At 42.9% G+C, this 19,719-nt stretch overlaps 1 protein-coding gene across 2 annotated transcripts in view; it reads left to right on the forward strand.

Moving 5' to 3' along the window:
• Window positions 1–19,719, forward strand: part of F13A1 (coagulation factor XIII A chain) — a 77,642-nt gene that overhangs the window by 53,316 nt on the left and 4,607 nt on the right. The window contains exons 14-15 of one of the 2 annotated variants that reach the window (XM_074576015.1): window positions 1,658–1,794; window positions 5,658–5,770. In XM_074576015.1, coding sequence (XP_074432116.1) covers window positions 1,658–1,794; window positions 5,658–5,770 — 250 coding nt within the window. Of the gene's footprint in view, window positions 1–1,657; window positions 1,795–5,657; window positions 7,897–19,719 lie in introns of those variants that run through there. The other variant, XM_074576016.1, reaches the window with a different exon arrangement.

Below are 19,719 nucleotides of genomic sequence, written 5' to 3' on the forward strand. Positions count from 1 at the left end.
GATGTGTAAAAATAAGGTGAATTTTTAATAGCTGGATTTTTTTAAGAGTATGTGTGTGTGCGCGTGTGTATATACCTATGTATTTATATAGGAAACTTTACGTTATTGTTTTTTTAAGAAATCTGAAGAAGTTTATCTCCCTAGACTTCTTGTCAGATTTCTCCATTGAATTTGACTGGCAGACTGGAGTACTTAATGTGAGAGTAAGGGAGAAAAATTAAAAACCGTACTTCCTCTCATGTCTTCAGATACACCTTTGATCTTTCTCTGTTGGTCTAAGGAGACTGTCAGAGTTAACAATGTCAGAAATTACACCATATTCTAATTTAGCTTGAGACCAAGTATACAAAAATAAACTCAGCAAATACAGATCATGGTCTCAGTCACATGTGTGTGAGTTCAGGATGATTTTGTATCCCCCCGTGGAACAGTGGGCAATTGGCAATAAGGGCAATTGAAATAAGGAGGACATTAGACCTCTAATTGGGCTAGGACTTGTGAAAATGTCACCGATAACTTTTTGCAAATGCAGGTGGCCAAATACTGTTGAAAGCTTAGCTGTGAGTATCTCATTCTTTACTCCAGTCAATATATTGGCATTTGGTGCAGAGTGATTCCTTAGAGCAGAGTCTTTCCACCTTTTTGCAACTGTCATATTCCTTAAAAAATTTGCAGTAGGGCTGCAGACCCCAGCATAGCATACTTTAAATTTATTGTCAAGATATTTGTTTTTCTTAGCTACCGTTCTCAAGGCCCTTTAAAGTAGTCCGTGGACCAGCTGGGATCTGTCAGCCATAAGTGGAAACCCCTTGCCTGAGCCTTTTATATTCTGCGAGAAATGTTGTGTTTCTAGGGGGGCGGGGGGAAGAAAAAAAAAATCCGCATGCACGTAGTCTTTCTTTAAAAACATGTTCGTTTGGAGGTGTTTTCCTGGCAGCTGTACTACCAGCACTGATCTGAAGGGACAGACAGATTCCTTCGGCTGTGTACTGTAATACACATGGAAATCAATGTGACCGCTGGTCATTAGTCTCACAGTTTTATATTTTCCAGTGTAAAATTTATTGCTTTTTTTGCTATGTGAGTGTTTTGGAGAACAGCTGTCTCTCAGGTCTACATCGAGAGCAGGGCTTGAAACCCTTCAGAGCACGGGAGACGGTTGCAAGGCAGGGGGAAGACGGGCACAACACTTTTGGGGAGTGCAAGCAACGTGAGCCGGTGTTCCTACTGTAGTGTAATAAGACCTGCCCTTCTCCTCTGGAGCTTACGTCCTGAGCAGGCCATGCACTTCAGTGCTGGTGGGGAGCCTGGGGAGGGGGGAATCACCTGGGAGAGAGGCCCCCTCAGTTGGGCACTGAGTTCCAGGACTGCGCGGGCAGATTTCTGGTTTCTCTATGGAAATGGGGGCCTGCCTCTTCACCTGCCACGTGGCCTGAGGGAAAATTGCAACAGGTAGGAAAATCTGCAGTGGTGCCTATGGGCTCATCCAACAATTTTTTTCTGACTAGGCTTCCTCTGCCCTATGGTGTTTTGCTGTGTGCTCCATTCCCCCTCCTCTCCTTCCTTGCAACTACTGTGCGTTTAGCCCTACAGATTTCACCGCGGGGCATTTTATTATTATCAGCTTGCGGAGAATTGCTCTTTCCTTGTCTTGCAGACGCAAGGTGCGATGGTAGCTGGTAAAGAAATGTCCGTGACTGTGGAATTCACCAATCCTCTGAAACAAACCCTGGAGAACGTCACGCTCCGCCTCGAGGGACCCGGCGTGCTGAGAACGATGAAAAAGGAGTTCAGGTAGGGAAGAAAGCATGACTAGCTGGGAGTTCGTCCTCTGCTTGCTCACAGGAGGAAGCTCGCAAGAGACACTTAAGTAATCCAGTGCTGAGTAATTCAATTCAGATGCTCTCTCCTTGCTTTGAAATTCAATACACAGAGGAGATATAGGTCTCAATAGTCAAAAGTCAGGCTGTCCAGAGAGACTGTGAGAGCATTTCATCTGTTCTGGACCAGTGCTGGAGGAAGGGGTAGTGTTTGTGGGTAGGTGCTAATGCAGCCTGGGTTTACTTTTTCACTGTATTACATTATTTTTTGCGCTTGAGAATAGCACCTATGAGCCGCTGTCACAGAAGGACAGATTTATCCTACACATGAAGCGTTTACTGACACTTGCTCAGTGTGTGCAAACCAAGTCCTGTGCTGTTTTTCAAAAGGGGCTTTTCTCCACTCACATTAATTATGATTATATAAGATGTTCAGGTACTTCAGATGATCTTTGCAAGCTTATGTCAAGACCCAAATGATGGCTGCAGCTGGTGTGTGAGCACACAGCTCCCCTGGTAGCACCACTGCACAGGGCAGCCCTCGCATGGAGGTGTGTAGGGATTAGGGTGCTCCCCAGCCTGAGGAAAAGGAAAGTCCTTCAGCCACCTTCATTATACTCAGAGTTGCACCTCATGCTGACATGGTGGTACCTTTATGCTAAGCAAGTTGTTTCCTAAACCCTCTTTCCATTTGGGTTCAGTGATATAAGCTCAGCGTTAGCGAGTTCCAGGATATATAACTGGGATTCTTGGAAAATTTTGCAGCCATAGCTTAGTCTTGGGCAGCCAAAGCAATGTTATCTATCATTACCTGAGCTGATGGTCCCCAGGTGTGTGCAAAAGGAGTTTGAAAAATTGCCTGTGCTTCAGCAGCTGCATAAATTGTCAGCATTATCTGCAGCCAGTAGGGGAGGTCTGAGCCCAATTGTACCTGGGCCAGGGATAAAAAGATCAAAACCAGTCTCCAGAGTAGAGCTGGATAGAAAAATGACTGTGAAAGGGCATCATACTGTGTTGCTTTGTGCACGTGGTATGTCACAGATGCTGCTGAACATGACTCAGCGTGGTCCACAGGAGTTAGACAAGTTGCAGCAGGTAGCCCTCATTGCCGCCCAGCCGTGCCAGCCTCCCCTGCTGTTCTGCATCCTTCTCCACCCAAAAGCTGCCCTGGGCTGCTCTCACCTTCAGCAATGCAGAAGTTGTCAGGTGCATCAAAGGCACAGAAGTTAGGGAGACAAATGACTCACGGAACAAACATCATTTTCCTTCAAGTCACCATGTTTTCCCCTTTTCAGTGGTGCCCTTGGCATCGTTTAAAATGGAAACGGATCAGCTTAGTCATTTTAAGATTTAACTTCTCTGAGATGAATGAAGGCCACGGGTTATACACACAGAGGACAGCGCAGGGGGCAGTTGTAGTTTATTTAAATAATAATCACATTTGCCTCCATGCATTCAGAGTGATAAATGGCTCTGGTGTGGTGATGGCTCAGCATACTACGCAGAACCATTCATCACTGAATTCTCTCCCAAGAAAATCAGATTAGGGTGGCTTTACTCCATTTGCAAAGAGAATTAAATCTATTCTAGGCTTTCCCCACCCTTCCACTGCTTCCCTGTCCATCAAGGACTGTCACATATGGAATGTGGCTTTTGCAATTCTTTGTGGGGATGAGACTTTTGACCTCTCTGTATTTTTAAAGTAGCTTTTCTGTGTCACTTGGGTGATTCCATGAAACAGGTATGTGTGATCCAGCTGATTCAACATTATTCTGGTAAGGAAGTGGCTTGGGGGCTTCAGTCTTGACCATTCATGAAGACTATATCTATATGTATAATGATATGTAGCTATTAGGCTCAGACAGATGAGGATCATGACTTATGGAAAAGCCTTTGGCAGCAGAATTCCTACATAGGGCACAGTCTTTGCATGACAAATGAGAATTAACCAGGCAGTGATGGATAGTGTTAAAAGGATTTCAGCCAAGCATGCATTCACACTAGCAGGTAGGTCACTTTGGGTGTTTCTACATGTCAAAGCTCAGCTAGTATTAGCATTTGTAGAGAGAAGCAAGTTGTTCTAGAAGTAGGACAGTAGAGAAACAAGAAAAGATGTGTCTGGTTTGCTGGCGTAGCACATTTCTTGCACATAGACACATATATAAATGTATATATATGCAGAGACAATAGTACTATAAATCAGAGATGGTGGTGCTACCCTCTCTCACTGGGGCACTGTGAAGACATGGTCTGGAAACCTCCATTCTTAGAGAATCTGGCCCCCAGGTGCTCAAGAAAGTAGACCGAACCTTGCTGCACAGCAGACTTTTATAATATCTTCTTCACTTTGCATACAGATAAACCCTTGCAGATTATTCCCATAAACTCTAAATTTAAAAAGGTATTTAACCTTGTGCAGCAACTGAAGTCATTGTTTTATCATGCTACCATTTTAGTAGCTATTTAGTGGAGCAGGCAGGCCAGCTGAGGGGAACAGTATATCTTTCATTAAGAGAAAAGATAAAAAGAGGGAAAACACTTGCTGGAAGTGGTCTACACATGCTCACACCAAAAATATGATCTTTCTCTGTTTTTTCTTTTCTAAAACTGAGTACATGCCCCAGGGTACCTATGACTGTATATGCAAAATGCAGTGCAGCACCATGTGGAGATACCTAAGGTAACCTCTATGGAGCTAGAATACCTTTCATTTTAGCAGGGTCAGACTTGGACTGAAACAAAGATTCAGGTGTGAGGATGCCAGGCTTGCTCATTTAGAGCTAATTAATGTTTCTTGTCTTGTCGCAACTTACACTAAGACTGGGCAGTTATTCCTGTCCTGACCCCGGCATAGGACATGGCATCTGAGAGCCAAATCCTACCAGATGAGAATTTGAAACAGTAAAGTTTAGGCTTACTTTACTCTTACTTTATTCAGTTGTTTGCAGAATACCATAGCCATGTCAGATAAGAACATTGGCTAAATTCATAATCCTCTTACTTAATGCTGAGGAAAAAAACATTCACATACCTCCTGACATCCTCCAATCAATCAATCAATCAATCAATATTAGCCTTCAAAATCTGCACACAGAACATAGTGAAAGCACTGAGAAAACAGAGAAACCTGATACTCAAGGCTCTCTGTGCATCCGAATTGCAGGAAAAATTGGAAATCAAGAGCAGCACAGAATACAGTTTCTTTGTAGTATGAGTTATCAAGAGTTATGCATAATGTAAAACAGTAACTGCTAACAGCAGGACTCGCAAGAACACTTTGACTTATTTGTATGGACGTGAAAAAGTTAACTGAAGTGCCCATTGAGGAGGTCTGCTGATGTTACCACCGTGGGGGGGTGGTACAGAGTAGCAGCTGGCGATGGGCTCAGCAACTCATCAGTACTGCATCGGGTTTGCATGGGAATGCCCTGGACACTTCGTAACAAGGACTTATTTAACCATTTAAGGAATCACCAACAGGCTAGAGGGTATAATAAACAGGTAAAATGGAATTACAAAGTAGAAAAAAACGTTAGCTATAAAGAAGATCTTTCTGAAAGTGATTGTGAAAGGAAGTGACAGGATGCAGAGAAAAACCGATTCATTTTTGAAATTTAAAATTAGCCTGGAGGAAAGGCAAGAAAAGGCTTTGACAGAGTCAGTTCTGCGAGGAATAGAAGATGGAGGGAATAATTTATAGGACACTTATGAGAATGAGTGAAACATAAAAAATTTGAGACCTGTTATATTGTCCACTTTCAGTTTCTCCAGTTGTGGGTGAGGTTGGGAGCATTGGATGACTGATCACAGTATTGTTACTTTCCTTTTTCCCTACAGGCAAATCCCAATGAACTCTACCTTGATCTGGGAAGTAAAATGCATCCCAAATCGACCAGGGTTACGAAAGCTGATTGCAAGCCTGAATTGTGATGCTTTGAGGCATGTCTATGGTGAGCTGAACGTCCAGATTCAGAAACCATGAACAAAGGTGCTGCCTTTGTCTCTCATTTAGCTATATTTCAAAACATCACATTAGAAGGGGAAAATATAGAGGTAGAAATCTACTTATTGTTAATTTGGTCATCCTTGTGCTGAACAAAATTTGATAAAGTAATCAGTAACACTGGGGGGAATTTGAAAAAGCACCTGGCTAGCGAATGATTTAAAATTAGATACATGTAATTAAAGGCAATTCTAGGCCATATTATTCCTATAGTTCACTTGTATTTATGATCTTTTGCATTAGTGCTGCAAGGGAATCTGGAAAGCTCCATTCACCAAGTAGCCTGAACTTTAGTTTTAATTAAGGCCTGATATTTCACTGAAAAGGAGAAAAAAAAGAACGCACTGTTATAAATTCTTAGACTGAATTACTCAACCTTGTGGTAGATCATTCAAGCTGCAATAAAAATAGGTAGCTAAAGGGACTGCTTTATCTTATGGTATTATAATTTTCCATTTCATGGAGAGCTCACTTTGCTGGAAGCATCTCTCAGGTTATCTTCAGAATATTCCCAGCTCCTTGTTCTCTCTTGCCACTTCCCTACACTTTTTCATTTACTCTTCCACGTGTACAGGCACCCACACATACACTCCTTTATTTCTTGCCCTTATTCCACCCCATATACTGTTGATATGCTGTTCTTCTCCTCTGCATGATGAAAATCCAGAGTTTTTCAAGACCCTGCTCAGAGTTCGTCATAGCAAACTTGCATTTCCTGGTCACATCTCTCTTGTACGGTGTGGTCTCTCTTCATCCTTTTCTGCCTTTTCTTCTCTCCTGAGCTGACCCTGTAGCCCATTTCCCGTGTTTGTGTTGGGGTGTTCCCTGCCCCAGAACAGGGAAGAGAGTCCAGGCTCTGCCAGCTGGTAAACAGGGTGAAGGAGAGAGGAGTAGAGGGGGCAGCATGAGGGTCTTCTCCTGCCAGCCTCACAAGCCTAGCAAATATCCTGCACTGGAGCTGCCACCTGGGGATAAGTCTAGACTAAGCCATGCCTGAAAGTTTCCTGGGAATCACAGCTACTGCAGAATGAAGTCCTGTTACACGAGCAACCCCAGGAAGTTACATGGACAGAAACTCACCTGCAAAAGGAATAAAGATGTATCCTGAGAGTCAAAAACTCCACAAGCTGGATCTGCTTCCTGCCTTTCTTGTGGCATATTCCTCTGCTAGGGGCAATGGGACCTCCTGAGGCATTGCTCCTCCCCTGAGGACCTTCTGACCCAGAATCTGCTCTGAATCTGTGGTTTCCACGAGTCTTTCATGCAGCATGCCGCTGTATCCTAAGCCATGTACCCCATCATCCTAGGGCAGTAGGACAGTGTGTGTGTGTGTGCGCGTTCATCTCTCATCTCCCCTGAAATCCGTCTTGGGATCTTTTTCCATGAAGCAAAGATGCACGTGCCACAATCCGCGGCAACTCCTCTCTGCTGGCCACGGTGTGTAAGAGCATGTCCCGTACTAACAGGACAGGTGAGATAACTTAGCTTCCAAAGAAGTTAAAAGAAGCCTCATGCTCATTAAATTCTGGGGCTTTATTTTGCTGTGTATGGCTGTGTCATTTTGTGGTCTCATTAGTGAGAAAGCAACGGAGATGACTTGCCTTCTGATCCTCTTCTTGCCATACATTGCCTCCTGCAAAAAATGTGACCAGCTGTTAAAAATAAGGAAGTCCAGGCAGGGGAGAAATGCAGGCTGCTCTTTTGCTGAAGTATGTGGAACAAAGCAAAGATTCACACCACCTCGTATGCTCAATGAGTACCCCTGGATCCTGGAACACTGGGCTTTTGGGGGCTTTCAATTCAGGCATGGGCACACACTCATTTGGTACAGCTTATGTGACTACATTAGAAACTCTGCAATTAAAAGTTTCCCAAGTAAGTCCTCTGGGGTGCTAGGGACTGAACAGTGTGTTGTAAATGCAAGGTGACAATCTCTGTTTAGTAATTAAGCAGTCCTACTGGAGTATACATCATCTAATAAAATTATCAATTTTTTGCTCTTGCATATAAACCTGCTTTCCATTTTTATAACCACAGTATAATAAGAATTTGAAATAAAGCATGTGTGATTGCACTTGTGTCTTGTTTTCTGTATTTTGGTCAATCACTTCTACATAGCAGCACTATAACCACTTGCTGCATCTTAATTGTAAAAGTGAAAAAATTTACTTCTAAGCCATGCTAATAAAGGTGCCGTTTCTGGTGCTAAGGAGAAAACCCTATCTTTATTTAAAAAAAAAAAAAAAACACAAAAAAATAACCCCAAACAACAAACCAAACAACTATTTACAGGCTCAGTTTAACTACTTGCCTTTCATTTTCTTTCTGTTCTAACAACTGACTACCTAATACATTGGAGAAGATGAAAATTTCCAGAGCACATCGCAGTACCAGCAAAGAGAATCCCCAGATTCCCCTGGAAATTGTTTTAACATGTCAGAGCCCATTAAGTGGCCAGTATGCTCCTAGTGAAACCCACTGCTAAAGTGTGCTTCTCTTAGCTAAATATTTCAAGGCGTTTTACTAACAGTCATTAAGCTGAATATCGTTCACCAGGAGACAGGAAGTATTTTTATTGATAGTTTATAAAGGAGTATATTGAAGCAAAGAGAAGTGACAACTGGGAATAGAGGCCAGGGATGTCAACAGCCCTTGGCATCACCAGCCCACTCACTCTGTACAGTGTTTCTCACAAAAACCTAAGGACAAAACAAGGATGGCTTCTAGGATTTCAGCCACTCGTCACCCTGTGGATGGGCTGTTGCATGAATCATGTGTAAAAAGTGAGTGCTGTGATAGCACTATATGCACACATAGGAAATAATCAATAATAAGGTTAGATTGGCAACCTTAGATCTAGAGGATCTTTGAACGTGAAAAAAGACGGAGGTCAAACTCTTCATCTGAGGGTCTCTCTTGAGTGGGGTCAGCTTGTGTCCTCAACGCAGCCATCGCATCTCAGACATGGGCTGGGGAGGAAAAAGTCTAAAACCAAACTCCTGTCTCCACAGATCCCGCACTCCAGCAGATCAGAGCAGACAAGTACAAACAACAGTCTGTGCACTCCTGAAAGCAAGCCTCCTTTGTTATCAATGTGTTACATCCAAGCTACAGAGCGGGTTTCTTCAATTCCCATAAATTTGTCAGATTCAAAATCCTGTTATGGGCAAAAGAAAACACATCTTACATGTAAACCTAGGAAGAATATATTGTTAGTCTTATTAAAAATAGTCTAACAAAAAAATTAATATTAGCTGAGATAATTAGGTGATGAAATTATATTCATGCATTTTTCTTACATTGATACTGACACTTATAGTCCAAATTATATCAAGGAAAACTGATACACTTGAACTTTCTAGCATATTCCCTTTTCTCAGCTCTTATATGCACTACTACGCTACCCCTCTTAGTCTTCAGTCTGGGGTGAGGGCATGAGTAACAGCAAGTCATCGGTGTCCTCCAGCAAGCAGAGTCTGACATTAGCGTGGAGAGTTTCTTTTCTTCTTTGCTGGGATAAGCACAACTGAAAATTTCATCTTTCTTACCGTATGATCCACCAGAGGTCATTTTTACATGCTTACTAGTACATTCCACATCTTGTTCTTTCTTCATTGGTTCACAACCCCACAGGAGATCCAAATTTGCTATATGTGATGCATTTTAGAGATGTTGTGCACTTGTTTGTTCTTCTTTGTTAAATCTAAAATTTTTCTTACCCACCTGCCAAGGTTGCACCATTTGATGTAAGTAATTAACTACTGATGAGCTCTTTGTAGCCTGAGGCCTCCAAGGTCATCCTACACCTGTACCGCCAGGGCCCTTGTTATCATCCCAAGCTACTGATTCTTTACATTGCATTTTATTTTAGGGTCATAAATAGTTCATTCTACACAGAATAACTACCTGCTATTACTGTCTATTAGTTACAAAAAGTACATATAATAGGAAACATTTCACCATGCGATTGGATAAAGCAAAGCAAAAGCAAAAACATAGCCAGTGGTAGACATCAGGTCATGAGATAATTGCTTTTATAGCTAAACAAAGCACAGAAAAAGCTTGACAAGCCCTGATGCCTGTGCTGCTAGCTTATCACCAAGCTGTGACCTTTCACAAGCAATGGTAGCGTCTTATTTGTGAACCAGAATCAGAGAGTGTGCCAAAGCATTGGCTTTTTCTAATGGCTGGTGCTGCCGGTGATAATTTGTTTGAGCTGAAACTAATCAATAAATGCCCTGTCAAGTGGATGACACCCCTGGCCCCCCACCCTTTTTTCCTGCTGGGGAGTTATATACTTGTCGTGGTTTTGGCCGTATTGGCCAATCAGAAAGACAGATGCCCCCTCCCCCCCACCTCAGAGAGGAGAGGAAGAGATAAGGAGATTTACGAGTTTAGAATAAAAACTAAACTATTTTAATGAAAATAATAATAAATAAGAAAACAGTAAATAATAATAGAATAAAATAAATTTTTAAAAAAGTATACAATATATACAAAACCATATCCAACTCCCAGGATGATGATCGCGTCACCAGCAGACACAGGGAAAGTCCCAGACTGGAGTCAGTGATGGACAGGAGCAGGATTCCGGAACTAGAGTCAGGAGTGCTCGGATCGGTATCAAAGGCAGACGAACAGACAGGATCCTCCTCAGACGTCAGCCATTGAAGAAAATGCGAGCCAGAGCAGCCTTGCCCCTTTGATCCCTCAGCTTTTATACTGAGTGTGATGCATATGGGATGGAATACCCTGTTGGTCAGTTTTGGGTCACCTATCCCGTCCGCTCCTCCCTGCAGGTGGGACCCCTCTATGCTTCTCCACTTCCGACTCTCTAACGGGGCAAACAGCAAAGTTAGCTGACCTTGGTTGTTATAGCAATAAGTATAAGCAAGAGCCTCTGTGCGTACCGTTCCTTGGTATAATCAGGTCTTATCTCTCTGAGAGTGAACAGTTTCTGAACAATATGCTGTTAATTTCAGACTTTAGTCAGTTAGAAGAGGCCCAGCTAAAAAGTAAAATTGCAGATCAGAAAACTGGTTCTGTTTTACCTCAAACCAGGACAATGCTACCCTTTGCTCAGCATGTTGCTTTCATGTTTGTCCTTGTTTTCCATCAGGAGGAGACTGCTGGTGCTGGCTTCTGAACTTGAGTGATGGTGCAATGGAAGAAGATGAGCAGGCCTGAGGGGGTGGGAAAAGTGTCTGAGCTTGTGCAAACCAAAATTAATAACCCCGTTATGAAAGAGGAAAGTCAAAGTATACCGTGAGTGCTGGGGGAAGGAGAGGGATTGTCCTGTCTAGTGGAGCTGGTGTGGTGGCTGGTACCGAGTGGGGGTGTTACACATACGTTGGAGTAGCATCTGTAATGGAAGACGGTGCCTGAGAGAAGTTAGGAGGTTTTGACATGTAGGTGAGAGGAATTTATTCACTGCTAAAAGACGAAGTTGAAAAGGCTGAGTTGAATAATGAAGAAAGAAAACAAGGACTGCATGATAAAGAGGGGAAAACATGGCCAAAATGAGGCAAAGGGAAGATTCCTGGTGGGGAGGTGTGGGGGGTGAAGAGAAAGCTATAAGAGAGGAAAGCCCCAAGGCTGTGTTGACTAATGCAGGGAATCAACAGGAGATACTGGCAGTGGTGGCAGAGGCAGGCCTCCTGTCTGTCACCGGAGCTGGACATGGGCTGGCAGCAGAGGGGTTCTCCCCCTGCGCAGGTGGGTCTGTGAGCCTGTGCTGAGGGCTGCGGCCAGGCTCAGGAGCAAGCTTTGTCTGCAAGGCTGGCAAACCTTGGGGAAGGGAAAGTCAGAAGGCGGGCTGGGTGCTGGAAACCTGCGCACTGTGAGGCAGTCAGCAGCTATAAACCAACGGCATGGCTGAGTGTGCTCTGTGAGGAGATCCAGGCTGGGCTCAGCATTTTCCTTAAGTCACCTGCAGCCCAGCCCAAATGTGGTTGTGTTTATCTATCTGGCCTCCTCAGTATCAACCTGGGAATAAAAGAAGTGACCCCTCACGACTGCTTAGTCAACTCCTGCTCAGGTTTTGGCTCACACGCAGCTCACGCAAGGGCCCGAGGTATGCTGTGAGCTGCAATGCTTGAAGCAGATACAACAGCAGGCAGAGAGCTGAGGCTTTTGTGCTTCCATGTGTGATATGGGGGACACCCACAAGGTGATGGAGGAGGAAGAATGAGTGCTCGCACCGTCAACGAGGTAACGATTTTGCTCACAGGTGCATGAATTGCGAGTTATGAACTGAAGAACTTGTGAGTTAGAAATATCATGAATTAAGGCATGAATCAGTGAATTCACAAGTTAGACTACTCTGCACAAAATAGCCCTTGTTTGAAGTGTTTATTTTCTTTCCTAGTGTGCTCATAAAATAAAGTTTAATTTACAGAGTATGAGGACCTGTAAATTTGAGCGATTCAAATGGATCATAACACCTCTGACAATGACAAATAGGAAATGTCTAATGAAAACTATAATAGCAATAAGTGGTATTGCAGGTGCAGGTAATTCTTTATGCTACAGTAGCCTCCTTATTGGGCACAAATAGATGTGGTCTCTCTGGTAGCTTTGGTGGCCTTTTCTTTTGTGAGCCTTTGCAGCTTTGTTAGCTTTTAGCATCTACCACATGTTTGGGAAAGGAGTTCCACAGGTGTGCCGCCAATAGATGTGAAGAACTATCTCATATTTACTTTGAATCTCATTCTCCTACTAACCTCCTTTTACACCATATATCATTGGTACTGGAAGGGTCAGGGAAAAACTTGCCTCTCCAACATGTGGTCTATAATTTCATAGACTTCTGTATTATATTTCTTCCAAATCATTTCATTTTCAGACTTAGGAGTCCTACCTTAGTCACTTCCAGCATGGAAACTGTTTCATACCTGTGATCATTCTTGTTTCTCTCCTCTGAGCTTCTCCTAATATTATGTCATTTTAAGTACCATTTAAAAACAAGACAGCTGTTTTAAGCATCTATATTTTGAAAGGACACTGCTAATGAGTAAATGGCCTCCCTGTGCAGGAAGAATGTGGGTCTGTTGGAATCCAGGTTCATTAGGTTAAACCTGGACCCAGCTGTGGCTGAAACAAATAGATTCAAAACCTGCCCTGGTTGCAAGCTCTGTACAGTCAAGGTTGAACACATTATATGCTTTTGCATGGGGTATTTCATGAAATGACCTGTTTCATGAGACTAGCAGTCTCATGCAACTGCTATTGTGACTGCACTTCAAAAGACCATGGATCATCTTTCTACAACAATTTACTGATGAGGAGGGCATTAACATTTGAAAACCAGCTGATTTTTCATCATTACAAAGATTCATGAGGTCCCGAGATACTTTTAAATGTTATCTGCATTCAGGTCTTCAAACTAAATATGTCTGTGTATCTCAGTGGTTATGTGGTGCCCTTCAGGTTGTTTTATCTGATTACAAAAATCCTCTGTGTGGAAATAGCCTGTAGAATAACAGTGAAATGCTGCTGTGAACTTCAGACAACTGAACAGATAAAACCTCGTGGAGTAAGGGGTAAATCTAGTGAACCGTAACTCAATTTTAGCATTCTTCAGCTATATTTGCAATAGTAAGTTGAATAAGAGCAGATCTGTAGAGTGAAGCAGCTGGTGTCAAGTAGCCAATAGCTACACTATATTTTGGAGGGTTCATATTGGACTTGCCCCTCTCTGGTCTGAATGGCTATGAGCACTTGAAGAGCCTTTGGCATGCTCTTCAGTCGTCTCTCACAGACAAAACTGAGCTGAAAAGAATCTGTGCTCCAAGACCATCCCAATGCAAACCAAAGCACTGTAAGCTGTTGGTTCAAAAACATGTTCCTGGTCAGGAGATGTGAGGGACAGTCAAGAGCTCAGCATCTGCGACGGCTGAATGGCAAAGATGTGCCTGGGCAGCAAGATCCGAGAGCACCGAAGCATTCGGTATTTCCCTGTGTAGGTATGCTGGTACTCACACCATTACTGCTCACTCCTATAGGAGGCACAAATGGACTGTACGCTGTAAGCAACAGTTAAAATGCACCTTCAGAAGTAATGGTATGAACTCTTAATAGATCAACTTCAAGGAAAAAGAAATCTCTAGTTTCCCACATGTCCAGTTTCTTATCAGCAGGAATTCCTGGCGCTCTCTACAGAGCAGCACACTCTGATCTGGTTTGATCATTGAAGATATCTTTACACTAATTTAGCTGTATCGGTGCTTGTGATTGTACCAAGATGCATATTTTGGCAACTTGTCTCCTTTTAAGCAAATGCAATGTACATCATTAGTGATGTACACTGGCTCCAAATCCCCTTTGCAGATGTAAAACTTTACCCTGATGTTTTCTTAAAAGTTTGTTGGGTTTGTTGTCCTTTATAAAGCAAACAAGCTAATTTAGGGACTGTTATAAAGTTGATGTTCCAAAGCCTCTACTGCCTAAACAGTTTAGTTTATAGGAACACATTTTCATGTACTAAGATAAGCTTTACACAGGGCCATTATAAACCCCACTGCGACATGTTAGTGAGTTATTTTCTGCCTTTCAACTGGTTAAGTAAGGTAGCCACAGTTTTTGCGTTATAAAACAACACTGTGTGCTCCAATCAGCTTGCTCTGGAAGAGCTTTTAACTAATAAAACCTATTCCCAAAGCTCTGTTGGCCTTGTCAGTGTTACTGGTGCCCAAGAAAAAAATGCCTTTGTGTTCAGAGGCACTTAGCATTGGGGAAGTGTCTTCATCAAACTGCAAATTAACTTGCACCCAACTGTGGTTACAGCTGAAGGTGGGAGGTTAGGCAAATGGGAAAAGTCATCATTTGGGGAGGGGGGAAGATGGCTTCAGACTGTGGGGGGTCAGGAACATAAGAAAGTAAAATAAATATTAAGCACCTTATAGCTGTCTTTCTAGTGAAGCTGTGTAACGTCACAATGTTCTCGTAAAGCATCCGTTTTTTTCTGGGAAAAAGAATTTAGTTTGTTCAGCCTTTTGTTAGCTGGATTTCTAAAACCCCATTGAGCTAATGGACCAGGTAAAGACACTGCACTCCTCTTCGCAGTACTTCAGCTCCTTACTGGTGCAGGCAAAGATACCACCTCCTTCTCTGTCCATCATCATGTTTTCCACAGCTTATGCCATCCCTAGTTTGCCTCTGCAGTGTGGCCCTGAGGCCACTCCGGTGTTATCACCCTGTGCCGTGTTTGCCCTGGAGGACGGTGGGCTGTGTGTGCTGGGGGTGTCCTGGTTGCTAGCACACCTACAAACCTTGTGCCAGTTGAAATATATTACAGCTCTTCTTAAAGAAGCGTGACATCAATGCTTTGTAGAAGGTGGAGACATTTCTCTTTGTCTTTTTGCTGGTAATAAATTTCTGACTGTCACCATACGCTAACCTGTAGTCCCAACCAGATCCCACCATGAACGGTCAATTTTTAAAGTCCCAACAAAATAGTTGGTGTTGTAGGCTAGTTGTTGAAACGTGTATTTCTTATATTCAGCAGTTTTTCTGTTACATCCTATAGGGCACAGGATGCTGAAAATCCCTGCATGTGATTTTTTTAAGTAGTAGGTATTGATTGCCAGAGAAAAAATAAGACAACTAGGGACAATAATGAGGGAGAGAGGCAGAAGAAACTGTATTGAGAATAACACAGAAAGCATGTTATAAGCAGGCAAACTGGTTATGCATTTTTCTTTCTGATGTCTCTAATTGCTGTCACCAAGTGAGTCTTGGTTCCTTTATGTCACTGCTCAAACAGTGGTTGAATACCTCTCCCCCTGGAGCAGGAAAGGGACTTTATGGCTCACACCCTATTTTGTGTAGTGAGAACTTCTCTATTGCCTTCTGCTCCATTCATTCTCTCGTTTCTCCAAAATGCTGTAATAAGTGCTTTAGACGGATGACCTTATGGGTTTGGACTGGAAACGATGAGAAATTCTGTCTTTCCCTCCAGCCTTCTGGAAATGCCTAGGAAGTTATTCACCCTGGCACTATTATTTTTCTCCTTGGTCAGAGCTGGAGCTCCCGTCTAAGGAGAGGTACCAGGCAGCTGCCAAGCCAAAAGTTCTGATATTTAGAATTTATTGGATCAGTATTTCTGGAGATCAGCGTGGAGATTAATGTCAATGGCTCTACAGTCATTGGAGCTGCCCAGACTCTCTACAGAGATATTTCTCTCTCCTGGGAAGGGCTGGTTTATATTCACTACAGCCAGAAGTGAGCTATGCTTTGGGAAGTCCCAACTCAGGCATCCAAGTTGCCAGCCATGCAATGTTTGGGACAGATGCAGAAATTCCATTTCACCCATTTCAGAAGATGCAACTTCTGGCCATCCTAAATTAAATGCAAGTCTTTTAAGAACAGTTTTCTCTAAGTGACTTGTATGGGGACAAATTGTATTAAGGTGAATGCTGTTTCATTTTATTTCATGTTTCTTGTACTCTGCAGAGAACCAATGTCATAACAGTGACAATATTACACCAGAGTACAGCATGGAATGGGCTTGCTTTGCTTCCAAGCAGATCAGCTGAAAGCTCTTGGCCAGATACCATTACCAATAGCTTGAGTATTTTAGCATGTTAGAGCAGTGTGAATTTGTTCTATCACATCTTCTGTATTGAAAACGGAATGGGTATTACCCAGCCTCTAAGTAAAAACCACCAAGAGAGGCCAACCTGGCTTTTTAGGGCAAATGCAGCACTATAAAATTAGTGAGAAGCACACATAGCAGTACCTATGATACCAATCATCTCAGATCTCCCGAATCTCAATCTGGATTGAAAAGAAAGTGGAGTTTGTTTTTCTTTTTCTGTCTATGTGAACGCCTTTTCTTGACAACAATAATTTTACATAGCTTTTCTTCAGCTACTTTTCATGTTTGCAGCTCTGGATGACTGATTGCAGGCACAAGGCTCCTGTGTGCAGAGGTAGCGTAGTCATTGCTGTGGGAGAGGTTGATGAGGGTCACACGCTGAATCCATAAAATGCTTCGGGAAGTCTAACTTCTCTCAAAAATCATCTGTTAATTGAGCATCCCAGTTTTCCAGGTAGCTTTTGGCTTGTCACCACTCTGTGCGTTATGGGGCTTATTGGGGAAATGCAGTCATGGTGTACAACAGAAACCCCATGAAGAAAGAGTAACTGCTTTCTGAGCTGTGCTTGAATGGTGGGGAGGAAAAGCAGGGCAAGATGGGGCTTGTGGTGCTCCTTGACCCCTTCCCCCGCACTTGCTAAGGCTCCCTCTTTCCTTCCCTGGCCTTACGGAACTTAGGGCGGAAACTTCAGACACATTGCAGTGCCCACAAAAACCGAAAGGAGGGGGTGTCATAGAGATGAAGGGCAGAAGGCAAAATTCTTGGCCAAGGTGCAGGGTATCTATGGACATCGTATGGGTGGTGGGAATCCCCCCTTTCAGCCCTGAACATCTATGGCGACGTGTTTGGGATAGGCTGTCTGCGGTAGCAGTTGAGAGTGGGAGTATCCCACGCTACTTTCAGTGGGATGTCAGTGGTTGAAACAATGGGCCACTGCAGTAATTAACTTCACAAGGACCTCATTGTCCAGTTCTTATAACTTTTTATTTTGATTATTTATTATATTAATTGATGTTACGTATCCACACAGTTGAACATTTTTATTTTCCAGTAGGATCAGGGCTTTCAGGCAAATCCCAGCCTGGCAAGCTTCCCTAGGGAAAGTCACCACCACCAAGGCTGCTGGACTTGCGCAGTCTGAATGAGTGTGTGTGACGCAGTCCAGAGGCTTTCAGTCCTTCAACCCCACAGTAAGCCTACCAGCTTGGGGACAGGGTGCAACACAAACCTAGGGTGATGGACTTGAAGTCTGGCCCTAATGGTTGATGTGGCTGGGAGGTAACTGAGATTAGTATGGCAAGTGCCTGTGGCAGTAGAGATCAGAAATTCCATTCGTGTCCCCATTTCTTGGCCATTAAGACTCATCAGGGTGATTGGTGAGGCGAGAGAGAGATTTGACTTTGCACTTCACTGTCTGTCCCTTGAAAATAAAATAAGAAACATGTGAGAACACCAAATAATTAAAAGGCAAGAGTGTTTTTCCTCTTCCTTTTTTATTTCTTCTGCTTTCTGAATTTTGAGGTGTATTGTTGGTGTCTGGCTGGGTCACAGTAGATCCATTCACTCTTGCAACCCATGCCACTAGGCTCCTAGTAAAAGATACGGGGCAATGAAGTCAGCTCCAGGAGCAGCACTAGTCTTCCCAGTGCACACCAAAAAAGATAAACCACAACATAAAGAAGAGCTGGTAAATCTTTTTCTTCAAAAGTCTGGTTGCGTCTTCTCTTGTTGTCGCGTATTCTGACTTTAGGGGATTTCCAATAATTTACAGGGAAATTAAGGGGATTAATGGGAATAAAATTGGAGAATCTGAACTGGAACTGTAGCTCTGTACTGTAGGAAAGAACTGACGCCACTGCTGAAACCAGGGAAAGGGGGAAACGTTTCTGCTGATAAATCATTTGCCAAGAAAGTCAGTAAGGCCATCATCTTCCAGCTGATGATTCAGGATAAATAAGCACTGATTTTTTTGACATCTTTGTGCAAGTCAGTTCTCTATTTTGTATCCCGGTTTTACAGCTGGGAAGGGGTCATACTGCTCGCAAGCACTGCCTGGAGCCAAGGGCCAATGCTGAGCCACAGACTCCAGAAAGTGATCCTCAGAACCACCTCTGCTGTTTTTTTACAAAAACTTTACACTTGCAGGGAAACAATAAATGGGGAGTAATAATGATAATAAAAAAACTTTCAAAGCATGGGCTAATTCTTACCTAGCTTCAAATGAATAACTGTGTGATGGTCAGAAGGTGTTTTTCCCCCCCAAAGATTTATGTGGGCTGTGGATTAAAAAAAAAATAAATAATAGAAATATGTTATTACGGTGGATTATTATAAGTTCTGTATATAATGTAGAGGTAGATAGAGGAGTTAAAGTTATCCTGTAGGTAACAACTCCAGCAAGAAATGCCCCAGATGGTTGCTTTTGGCGAGTTTTGATTTGCAGAGAGGTTTTTGAAAGGTAATGAATAAAAAGGGCTTGTCTCCAATTGACTTGAGTGAAAGCACATGGCTCCTCTCAGGAAGAGATGTGTCTTACCAGAACACATACACCAATAATGTGCCAGCTTTTAAAAGAATCAATATTAACTATGTTTTGTCGGGTTGTAAAGACAGGTAGGAGTAATACCAAAAGCAGCCGTTGTGTCAGAGTTGGACGGGCTTACATCAGGTCTTCGTTTGGCCTTGTGCTCTTTATCGACTGAGAGGTAGTATTTGATTGCAACAGACCGATGTGCTTGTAATTAGCTCGGGTTGGATGCTTGTATCCTGAGCCTTTGATAAATTTAATTTGATGCTAGTGCAAACACTGAACTCGACATGGCTGTGTCATCTTTGACTCAGACATTTCTCTTGAGAAGTACATCAATTGAGCATTGCTGTGTGACAAGCACAGTGAAACAACATCCCCATACTCCAACCAGGTTATCTTTTTTCATCAGAGATCAAAATTTTTGCTACTGCTTCAGCCTTGGAAACACTCTTCACCTGTGTTTCCTCCCTCAATGCATTTGTAAGTCGTCTTAAGTGTCTCACTACACTGGAGGCTGGTCCAGAGGGGCTCAGAGTGATATGGAGCAACACAGTGATGCAATTTTTTTTGGCACCTGGAAGAACATTCAGTGATGTTTTGATGTCTTTCATTCAAAATTAGCCATGGCTATATCTCCGTAAAAGCTTGTTTCATTCTGTTGCTACAGCCTTGATGGTTTTGTACTGCCTTTGAGTCAGTCACTTCAGCTGGTATTGATTCTAAAGCATTACCGATTGTTTTCCCTTTAAACTGACCTACTGATTTTTG

The sequence above is a fragment of the Larus michahellis genome, chromosome 2 (genome assembly GCF_964199755.1).
Source record: "Larus michahellis chromosome 2, bLarMic1.1, whole genome shotgun sequence".
Taxonomy (NCBI): domain Eukaryota; kingdom Metazoa; phylum Chordata; class Aves; order Charadriiformes; family Laridae; genus Larus; species Larus michahellis.